The 11,922-nt window shown below is 40.0% G+C and overlaps 1 protein-coding gene across 3 annotated transcripts in view; it reads right to left on the bottom strand.

Annotated features, from left to right (window-relative positions):
- SSH2 (slingshot protein phosphatase 2) overlaps positions 1 to 11,922 on the bottom strand; it is a 243,501-nt gene that overhangs the window by 25,190 nt on the left and 206,389 nt on the right. For all 3 annotated transcript variants that reach the window (XM_060134896.1, XM_060134898.1, XM_060134897.1), the window contains one exon: positions 2,496 to 2,542. In XM_060134896.1, coding sequence (XP_059990879.1) covers positions 2,496 to 2,542 — 47 coding nt within the window. The remainder of the gene's footprint in view (positions 1 to 2,495; positions 2,543 to 11,922) is intronic.

Here is an 11,922-nt window from a genome sequence, read left to right as displayed (position 1 = left end):
ATTTAAAATAAAAATGAACAACCTTCCCATCCCCAATCCCATACTTCAGTAATGGATTATAGCAGGACAGGGTTTCCCAATCTTTTTCATTACAGCAGTCTAGTCAGCCACTACCAATTGGAAATGGCACTCCTCGAAACTTCTTTGTCATTCTTACACTTCACTGTAAGCTATTCCTTACAATGCTTTGTAAGGAATAGCATTTTACTTGGAGTTCTAAAGTAAGTGGATTGGGAGAAAATGGCCTTATTGTCAAAATTACACTTGAAAAATCCCTTATATCATCCACAGGGGGCAATATACATGTTTTGTGTACAGATCTCTGAACTATAATTCTTGATCCATTGAAGTTTTTTTTTAAAAATATATTTATTTAATTTTTATTTATTTATTTTTGGCTGTATTGGGTCTTCGTTGCTGCGCACGGGCTTTCTCTAGTTGCGGCGAGCGGGGGATACTCTTCGTTGCGGTGCAAGGGCTTCTCATTGCAGTGGCTTCTCGTTGCGGAGCATGGGCTCTAGGCGCACGGGTTTCAGTAGTTGTGGCATGCAGGCTCAGCAGTTGTGGCTTGTGGGCTCTAGAGCGCAGGCTCAGTAGTTGTGGTGCACGGGCTTAGTTTAGTTGCTCCACGGCAGGTGGGACCTTCCCGGACCAGGGCTCGAACCCATGTCCCCTGCATTGGCAGGTGGATTCTTAACCACTGTGCCACCTGGGAAATCCTTCTTCATCCGTTAAAGTTTAAGCACCAGTGAATTTAAGAAACAAGATCTAAGTAGATGTCTGAGCATCTAACCATACTTGTCTTTTTTCTGTGTTCTATAATTTAGCATTGTAAGTAGTAAATGAGATAAATAGGTCTCATCTCCAGCTGGGGATATAAGTCAAAAGTCAAAGTGAATATATGCATGAAGCGATTCTAATGCATTTGGCAGGCCGTGCTCTATCAAATCTCAGATTTCATATTAAACACTGTATCAGGTGCTAGTTTCCTGCAGGTCACATTCTGTCAATTTTTCTACCATTCCTTCACATTTACCGGGCACCCTTTTGATATAAGGCTCTGAGCTAGGTATGTTTCACACAAAACTAACATGTGGTCTCTGCTTTCAAGAACTTCTGATTCAATCCTTATCAACTTAAATTTTCCAAGTTCTATTTAATTTCATACCTTAATATTAAGTAACCAGATTTCCATCCCCCCCGCCCTAAGAACTCTTTGTATAATCACTTGGCTTCCTTTCTTCTGAGGGAAAAGTAGGAAGTATGCATCTAATCACGTTAAAGACAACCAGAAGGCTGACTTGTAGCTGAGAAAACAGGCAGCCAGCAACCAGTCAGGGAGTCATCACTGTCTCTTGAGTCTCAGTAGGTCTTATCTCTGTCCAAAATGAAGAGTTAGAATGGCCAATTTCCAGACATGATTTTCTCTTCTCTTATTGGAATGATCTGACCTCCTAAGGCTGAATTCAATGAAAGATTTAGGCATTAGCTAAGAAGTGAAAAGGGAAGAATGGCAGCTTTTTGCTTGCTGAATGTTCACTGTGGTCTCAGTTGCTTCAATCAAACTCATAACCATGCCGCTTAGGAACACATTTCCTACTACAAGGTCAGTCTTCTTGTTCAATTTTACACTGTCTCTTTTATATTTATAACCTACTTAGTCTTCATGCACCTTACTATAAAAGGATAGGAACTGAGTCTTATTTTTCTTTGGATCCCTAGCATCTAGCACTGTGCTTGGCCTACAGAAGTTGCTCAGTAAATGTTTAATACAGACCTGTGAACCCAGCATATGCAGTTCTGTGTACTCTTACATAAAAATAGGAACCAAAGTCTAGAGAGACAGTAAAAAGATCAGTGGTTGCCAGGGGGTGGGGGTGGGGAATAAATGGACAGAGCACAGAGGATTTTTAGGGCACTGAAAATACTCTGTATGATGCCATCGTGATGGACACATGGTCATTATACATTTGTCCAAAGCCATAGAACGTACAGCACTAAGAGTGAACTGTAATGTGAACTATGGTCTTCAGATGATTACCAGGTGTCAATGTAGGTTCATCAGTTGTAAAAAATGTACCTCTCTGGTGGGGATGTTGAGAACGGGGGAGACTATGCATGTGTGGGGCAGGGAGTATATGGGAACTCTGTACCCTCCCCTCAATTTTGCTGTGAACCTTAAACTGCTCTTAAAAAAAAAAAAAAAAAAAAAAGGGAGTCAATAACTAGATTTGGTTTTAAACAGCATGAAAGGCTTGCACATTTGTTTTTGAAAGCCTTTCCACTGAAACAGTTGATCTTTGTTCGGAGGTGGGGGGATGAAACAGTGGGAGAATAGCCATTTTAATTTTTATTAAATTATACCCAGTAAGAATCAACTGGAAGCAACTCTTAAGCTTAAAGTTACTCACTGACACCTCTCTGATGGGAAAATGTAAAGATAAAACAGTGATTTCTGAGATATGGGGGTGTCAGCAATTGCTCTGTGTGCTTACCCTCGGTTCTGTAAATCCTCTAAGTTAGAGGCATTCCATTCCGAGCCCTGTGGAACCAAAAAGACAAGGTTAGAGAGTATTAGCCAATGAACCGAATACAATACTTGAAAAGGAGTCCTGTGAGGGAAGAAACAGTTTCTAAAAAGAAGGCCAATAACATCTACCAAGTTTCCTCTCTCAGTGCCAGGTACTTTATATGCTATCATATTCAGTTTCCACAAATGATAGAGTAATAAAGTTACCTTCATTTTTTAGAGATATGAAAACCAACCCTTATAGAATTCAGATAATATCTGCTCAAGATCACATTGCTGGAAAGGTTTCTTTGACCATTCTCCAATCTAAGTTAAATGTAGTCTGTCACTCTTGTTTATAGCAGTCTATTTTATCAATAGCATGCATCACTATTTTTACTTGTATATTTATTTACGTGCTTATTTACTACCTTTCTCCTCCACTATAATACAAGCTTCTTGAGGGCAGCAACCAGGTCTCCTGTTCTCTAAGGAAACTCCTGCACAGTGCCTGGCACCTCGCAGGTATTCTTAAATGAACAAAGTAGCATTATTATGAATTAAAACTGGATTTCATTTTAAAACCCCCACTTTTTCTAGTGCATTATGTTGCATCTAAGAAATTGGGATGGTACGGTGTGTGTGTATGTCTGTGGGGGAGAGAGTGAAATAGTCAAACAAATGAGAGAAACATGATGTGCAAAATTTAAAGGAAAATGTCTCTACAGATTATCTGCAAGATACATCAATTGTTAATATTTTGCCATATTTGCTTTCTTGCTGTCCTTCCCTTTCTTTCAATATACATCATACTTTTTTTTACCCGAACCATTTAAGTAACTTCAGCATCATGACACTTCAATACTTGATCATGTATCATTTAAGAACAAGAATATTCTCCTATATAATTCCATTTTTGCAACCAAGAAAGATAACATGAATACAATAATAATCTAACATATCATCTATATTTGAATTTTAAAAATTGCCCTCAAAATGTCCTTTATATTCATTCAATCAAGAATCATACTGTGCATTTAGTTGCCATGTCTTTAATCTAGAACAGTCCACCCCTGTGCCTTTAGTTATTTTGTCTTTCATGATACTGACATTTTTGTAGACTACAGGTCTGTAATACTGGAGAGCTCCCCACAACCTGGATTTATCTGATTGTTTCCTGATGACTAGATTCAGGTCAAACATTCCTGGCAAGAATATGACAAAGGAGGGCTTCCCTGGCGGCGCAGTGGTTAAGAATCCTCCTGCCAATGCAGGGGACACGGATTCAAACCCTGGTCTGGGAAGATCCCACATGCCGCGGAGCAACTAAGCCCGCGCGCCACAACTACTGAGCCTGCGCTCTAGAGCCTGTGTGCCACGACTGCTGAAGCCCATGTGCCCTAGAGCCCATGCTCCGTAACAAGAGAAGCCACTGCAATGAGAAGCCCGCGCACCAGAACGAAGAGTAGCCCCCGCTCACTGCAACTAGAAAAAGCCCGCGCACAGCAACGAAGACCCAACACAGCCAAAAATAAATAAAATAAATAAGTTTATATAAAAAAAGAATATTACAAGGGAGATATTGTGTACTTCGTACTGCATCAAATCATGAGGCACATAATGTCAGTTTGTCCCATTATTTGTCAGGCTGAGTTTGAATTCTTGGTAGATACCTTTGTGTCTGCCACATCCCTCTATTGTAAAGGTTCCTTTGAAATTAATTAGTAGTCTATAGTAATCTTTGAAGCCGTGTGAAAGGCAAAGTAATCTTTTTGCCCTATGATTTCAGCATCAATTGCCGATCTTGCCCAAATGAATTATTCTACTGGAGGTTACAAAATGGTAATTTTCTAATTCCATCTTTCCTTCTGCAAGTTAGCTGACATTCTTCTGTAAAAGAGTCTCACCTAATCAATCATCACACCCTTTATTGAAGTGTCACTATGGACTCTTGAATTCTTTTTGTATTTAGAAAGTTATAATCCATTACCATCTTTTTTTTTGGACATGCAGATTGTCCGGAATTTGGCCAGTGGGAATCTCTTCAAACAGGTTCCTTTTGATATGATTCCATTAGTCTTTGAGCGCATCCATGCTTTGTGGTACAGAAAGTTGTTCCGGATTCACTTTGTGAGTAGAATCAGCCAGTTCCCCAAGAAGCCCTGGTTTCTTTTAGTGAAGAATGATATTTTGTAACCAAGATCTGGGCAGTAATTAGGTATGCTCCTAACTACTGGGTGTCATTGTTTCTAAAACTTTTCAGTGGTCAGATCTAGGAAATATTTCTAAAAAAATACTGAGTTTATATTTTTACCTTCAACTGAAATTAATTCAACACCACAAGGTTCTTTCTTGCCTCTCCCACACTGTTTATATATCTCCTTACTCCACGGTGAGAACTTTGGTTCCCAACAACTCATTTACTCTACTTACAAAATAGTTTTAACATTATTACACCAATACCAAAACCAATAACAAAAATATTAAGTTCAAATTTTCTTTGCATTTCTTTTTTTTCCCTTATTATATCCCACTAAGGGGTACAATTAGAGTATTATGCTTAAGTTATTTGAATTAATTTCTTTCTGTGAGGTTATCAATTTGACACATATTTGGGTTCATTTGCTCCTGTTTATATTCAATTTTAGGGTGTGTTTTTTCTTCCATGTTTTCCATTTTTTTGAATATACAAGATTTTTTGGGGGGGGGGGCGGTTACGCGGGCCTCTCACTGTTGTGGCCTCTCCCGTTGCGGAACACAGGCTCCGGATGCGCAGGCTCAGCGACCATGGCTCACGGGCCCAGCCGCTCCGCGGCATGTGGGATCTTCCTGGACCAGGGCACGAGCCCGTGTCCCCTGCATCGGCAGGCAGACTCTCAACCACTGCACCACCAGGGAAGCCCTATACAAGACTTTTATAATATTGAAAGTCAAAAGTTTATTAAAAAGTAAACTTGAAGTCTCACTCCCACCCCCATCTCCTCAATCCCCATGGGTAATCGTTTTTATTAGTTTGTGGCTTATTCTACCTATGTTGTATTTTGAAAAAAATATAAGCAAATATATACTTACCACTTCTGAATTACACAAAAGTACTTTACTACACATGCTTTTATTGTTCTTTGCTTTCTTCACTTTGCAATATCTCCTCAGACCCACTCCACATCACAGTGCCACTTTCCCCATAGCGTTGCCAACAAAATGTGTGGTTAAGCTTTTGAATCTTTTCCCAACTGATAGGCGTGAAATGTTATCTCGGTGTAATTTTAATTTGCATTTCTGTTTAACGTAAAAGTGAGCAACTCTTCAATGTTTCAGGTCTATTTTCTATCTTTGAGCTATATGTTCATGTCTTTTGAAAAGGCAAACATTTAAAAATAAGAATTTATCTATTTCAGAATAATGCATTAAGTGGAATTTAGCTTTATAAGACTCAGGTTCAAGTCCCAACTCCCCCTCTGACTGGGGGACCTTGGGCAAACTGCTTAACCTCTCTGTTTTCACTTTCCTTATCTGTAAAATGAAACACTCCTCCCACCCTAGTCCTAGGAATCTAATGGATAGCTTCCCCTCAAACTACAAATATAAAGTTTCTCCCCATTCCTTTTGCCATGTAAGAATACAAAGAGAAGTCTGTGACCTGGAAGAGGGCCCTCACCCGACCATGCAGGCACACTGGTCTCAAGACTTCCAGCCTCTCCAGAACTGTAATAAGTTTCTATTGTTTATAAGCCAACACCTCCCGCCCCTCCCTCACGTTTCTTTCATATTAAAATGGAAAACCCTCTCTCCATCCTAAATCCTCCTCTGGACACTGTCCTTTTCCTTTTCCTGAAAGGAAATCTAATACTCACTTTCTAAAATTCCTCATCTAATACTTTCTAAAATTCCTCATTTCCCATGTATCTCAACCCACAGCACTGTGGCTTCTGCCCTCATCACTCTTGCTAATGACCTCTTCTAATTGTCTAATCCAGAGGTTACCTTTGTAACCTTATTCCACTGGCCTTCTATGAGTATCTATCTGGATATGGTCATCACTCCCTCCTTATGGAATTAGATCAGACTGCACAAATATCTAGGCTCATGCCTGGCACAACGAAGAGGATCAACAAATGCTTGTTGAATAAATCATCAAATGAGATAAGTAAATGAAGCACTCTGAAAACTGTCAAGTGTTATGTAAGCACTATCTTCATATTACAAGTGATCTGTAATTTGGCCATCGAACTTGGAGATCTCAAGGATGCTATGTTGAAGTACATTTAGGAAAACTGTCAGTAAGTGACGGATGACTGATCTTTTCTACAGACCAGGGCTCACCTGACTTGCTTTAAAAAAAATATAAGAGGTTCTAAAGACTCTGTGCTCAAACTTAGAAAACTGGCTCCCATACCAAAGAAAGAGGCAAGAATTATTTTTTTAAAAAAAGGACTTTCAAGGAGACAGAAGCCAGGCAATAAGGGTTGAGTGGCTAAATTGGAGCCAGGGAAATGTGACCACCTCACTCCTTAATTTAGAAATCTAAATCCTCTGCGGAATTCTGTACAGCTAGATGGAAATAACCCTGATGTGATGGTAAAAGTCCATGGTTTTCATCTACCTGTCCAGAGAAACTTCAAACTGACAATCTGAAATGACACATATCCAGAAACAAAATAAATTAAACTCATCAGCTACTGACTCAGTGAAGCCCATGTAAAGTGACTTGGGCTCTGCTTAGGGCTGTTTCAGGTTCAACCTGAAAGAACTGGAATCAACATGGTGTAATTACTTTTCTGTCCTCAATACAAATGCCATGCATATTAGCCCCCTTGGGTCCTCAACAGACTCAATCTCTTTTTTTTTTCCTCCATGCTTCTCAGGCAGTGACATAATTCCATGGGGGTTTTCGATAAGTTCTATGTAATTATGCAGAGCATATTTTAATTGTATGGAAGTGTAAAATGAAATCTTGAAACTATACTGTAATACATTTAAAAAAAATAAATTTATTTATTTTTGGCTGCGTTGGGTCTTTGTTGCTATGCGTGGGCTTCCTCTAGTTGTGGCAAGTGGGGGCTACTCTGCGTTGCAGTATGCGGGCTTCTCATTGCAGTGGCTTCTCTTGTTGTGGAGCACGGGCTCTAGGCTTCAGTAGTTGTGGTGCATGGGCTTAGTTGCTCCGCGGCATGTGGGATCTTCCCAGACCAGGGATCGAACCCATGTCCCCTGCATTGGCAGGCAGATTCCTAACCACCCCGCTCCTATAGTTTTTAAATAAGTTCACTTCCACCTTTCACTCTGGTTCACCTACACTGTACTCTGGCCCAAAGACTGAAGTGACTGATTTCTTTTAAAATGTTATCCTTAGTACATGCACCCCAGTGTTCACTGCAGCACTGTTTACAATAGCCAAGACATGGAAGCAACCTAAATGTCCATCAACAGAGGAGTGGATAAAGAAGATGTGGCATATATACAATGGAAGATTATTCAGCCATTAAAAGGATGAAATAATGCCATTTGCAGCAACATGGATGGACCTAGAGATTGTCATACTGAGTGAAGTAAGTCAGAAAGAGAAAGAGAAATATATGATATCTCTTATAAGTGGAATCTAAAAAGAAATGATACAAATGAACTCATTTACAAAACAGAAACAGACTCAGAGAACGAACTTATGGTTACCAGCGGGGAAGGGTGGGGGGAAAGGATAGTTAGGGAGTTTGGGATCAATATGTACGCACTGCTATATTTAAGATGGATACCCAACAAGGACCTACTGTATAGCACAGGGGCCTAACTCTGCTCAAAGTTATGTAGGAGTCTGGGGGAGAATGGATACATGTATATGTATGGCTGAGTTGCTTTGCTGTGCACCTGAAACTATCACAACATTGTTAATCGGCTATACTCTACCCCCACCTCCCAAAAAAAGGGGAAGAATTCTGTAAGTTCCAAATTGGGATGAAAACTAAAATTGCCTGAAGTAAAAAAAAAAAAAAAAAAAGTTATCCTTAGGAAATAACCTTGTTGGGGTCCAAAAGTTCCAAGCAAAAAGAGGAGAGCACATCTATGGCAAAGAAGGACGACTGTACTGGGGGTTCTGCGAAGATCATACAACTCGAGATAATCTTCAAGGATTGGTATCCCTGTCCAAATCTTTATGATACCATACCTACAGCCTCAATGCTGTGAGTCACTTTACTGTGGCAGCCAGGCACAGGATCAATAACTTTTTCTTCTAAAAAGTTAATGCTACACATCTCCAGTTGAGGGGCAAAAATCATGAATATGAGACAATTTTTCTTTGAAACCAAAACTCTACTTTAAAAGGATTTGTAATGTCAAATCTTGAAAAAGATACAATCAGCAGTAAAATTCGGACTTCTTTCTCATTCACAAACATTACCGGTTGCCTGTCCAATATTACTGTGTTTCCCTAATTTAACTAAGAATGCTGCCTGCCTTTCTGCAAAGGCTCTCTGTTCACATCTAGCATTTTCTCAGCCAAATCGGACAGCCTCCAGGAGAGCTGTTGATACGAGATTTGGTTGGCAAAGGCTTCCAGCTCAGAGAAGTAGTACACTCTTAAGGGTGTGGAAGAACTGCTTTTTCTGGAAATACCCTGGCTTCCAACCAATCAATCCTGGCTTCTCGCTGCAGATTTTCTTTAAACTACGCTCTATACTTTTCTTCTGCATATCAGCTGGACACCTTTCCAAATAAACATCTCTGTGCAGTGCACTACTAAGCCGAGCATTCTTCCAAAGGGAGGGGAGAAATCCTGCTGCATCCGTTCACACAATCTGCTTGCGCTCCAGGCATGGCAGCTACGCACAAGATGAAATGACTTTGCAGAAAATTAACAACACCGCTTACAGTTTGGATAAAACCTCTTTTTCTGTGTCAACTGCTGGGAAAGCCAGCAGAGCACAGACTCACTGGAGAAGAGACAGGGGTTTGGACACAGGATACGGTGGTACAAACAAAGGGAAATACAATAAGATGTTTAGACAACCTGTTCATGTACTTATTTTGTTGGATAAGAGTTAAATTCCAGGATTCTCCAGTTTGAAAGTTTTTTTCCCAAATAAGAAAAATATTCACAATGCAAAGAACATGTCCATTCTCGAGAAAACAGAATTATATCTGAAGCTGAATACATTTTCCTTTTTTCAAAAATATGTACATAGATACATATTAAAAAAGTAAAAAACAACTAGAAGGCAATATTATATAATGAAAGATAATAGTGCTTATCTCTCTTGGTGTTGATTAAATGTCATTTATTGTCTTCTGAAGTTGCCTAAATTTTCTATAACGAACATGAATTATTTTTGTAATAAGAGAAAAACCCAAGACAGAAGACTACACCAATAATCATGAAATAATAGGATGAATTTAGTGATACAAATACTCAAATGCATTTCTAGTTGATTAGCGACTAATCTGGGGAGAACTGGATTGTTTTTTCTGCTTAGAGTACTATTAAAATTTATTTATATGTCCTAAAATAATACCATTTGAGGAAGGGGTAAGGAGAAGGTAGTTCTTGAGGGGGTGGCATCAGAGACACAGGGAAGCATGTCTGAAATTAAACAAGTTAGTGACTGAATTTGATATTCATCATGTCTACCTCCTTTTAGGTATTAAGATCTAAGCTCAATGGGAAAGCAACTTCCAAGTTTATAGCTTTGGTCACTTTCAAACGAGTTATTTTTGGCTACAGGCACTTGCCCTTCATAAAAATTAGTCATGTTACATGGAGACAGTTGGGGGCAGGGTCCATTTGAATGAGTGACTCATAAGTTTTCTATGCACAACACAAAAATTATTTCCAAGGATACAAGAGCAGGGAATACATGAACCCTCATGGAATTACACACAAAAGACAACAAAGCCAGGTGCTACACAAACGGAAAGGTCCATGACAGTTCTGCCGAATGATCTACATTGAGAAATGGCAACACACATTGGTCAAGTTAAAGTAAAGAAAAGAAGCTCCCCTCCCAGCTCACAGCTTTTCATGGGTAATTTCATAGCTAAACACCACCATGAATTACTTGACAAGCATACGTACTCCAAAGTGTCAACAAGTTAATTCAGGGCACAAGTCTTCTATGGCATGAAGTCTGACTGCTTGGTGAAATAAACTCTTATATTCAGGGTGAGATGATGCAGTTTAGTCAGTTCCTGTGCATATTTATTCCTCTTCTCTCCTGTTTCCCACCTTCTAATCACTTCACAAATGTCCTTACCAGAGAAACGAAGTGAAATTAAAACCAATCGATTTAGTTCCTTGTTAGAATTTTTAGTCAAAGTATGTGGGAATTGGAAATAACAGTGAGGTTTTGGTGTTCCCCACTGACTTCAATTATCCTTGTTATCCTTGTTCCCACTACCATGTACAGATGAAAACTAGAACCCTTTAACATTTGGGAGATAAATAGGTCTTAGGATTTTAGAAGCTTTCCTAATCCATCTGTCAGAGAGATCTTCTTGGGCTAATTAGAAGCCACTGAATGTTCAGGTACCATTAAGAACAATTTTAAATCACTGAAGATTTGGTAATCAAAAAGTAACTGAGGGGGCTTCCCTGGTGGCGCAGTGGTTGAGAGTCCGCCTGCCGATGCAGGGGACACGGGTTCGTACCCTGGTCTGGGAAGATCCCACATGCCGCGGAGCGGCTGGGCCTGTGAGCCATGGCCGCTGAGCCTGCACGTCCGGAGCCTGTGCTCCGCAACGGGAGAGGCCACAACAGTGAGAGGCCCGTGTACCGCAAAAAAAAAAGTAATTGAGGGACTAAAAATGTAGCTACAAGGTTCCAAATGTTTTAAAAGTCCAATAGTCTTTGTTATAAGTAGTTTTCTGGGGGGCTTCCCTGGTGGCGCAGTGGGTGGGAATCTGCCTGCCAATGCAGGGGACACGGGTTCGATCCCTGGCCCGGGAAGATTCCCACATGCCGCGGAGCAACTAAGCCCGTGTGCCACAAATACTGATCCTGTGCTCTAGAGCCCGTGCTCTGCAACAAGAGAAGCCACGACAATGAGAAGCCTGTGCACCACTTGCTGCAACTAGAGAAAGCCTGCGCACAGAACAAAGACCCAACACAGCCAAAAATAAAAACAAATAAATAAATACATTTAGTAAAAAAAAAAAAAAAATAGAAAGTAGTTTTCTGCTCTCTTCAGATATATCAGATCTTAGACCCATTTGGCAGATTTAAAAGAGTGACCTCAAAAAGGATCATTCTTTTTTGGGGATACACTGTATAAAACTACTGTGGACTGGTCTGCTTTGTGGCTCTATTATGTAGGACAGATGAGATCTTTAACAACCCATGGGCAAGAAAGGCCTGATCTGTAGCATTTGCCAATTTCCTCGGTGTAAATTTTCCCACCACAGTCAATTGATGTCACTGAGGAATT

Source organism: Lagenorhynchus albirostris, chromosome 20 (assembly GCF_949774975.1).
Source record: "Lagenorhynchus albirostris chromosome 20, mLagAlb1.1, whole genome shotgun sequence".
In the NCBI taxonomy this organism is placed as follows: Eukaryota; Metazoa; Chordata; class Mammalia; order Artiodactyla; family Delphinidae; genus Lagenorhynchus; species Lagenorhynchus albirostris.
Note: the sequence above shows the minus strand (reverse complement) of the source record. Positions and strands in the feature narration are given on the sequence as shown.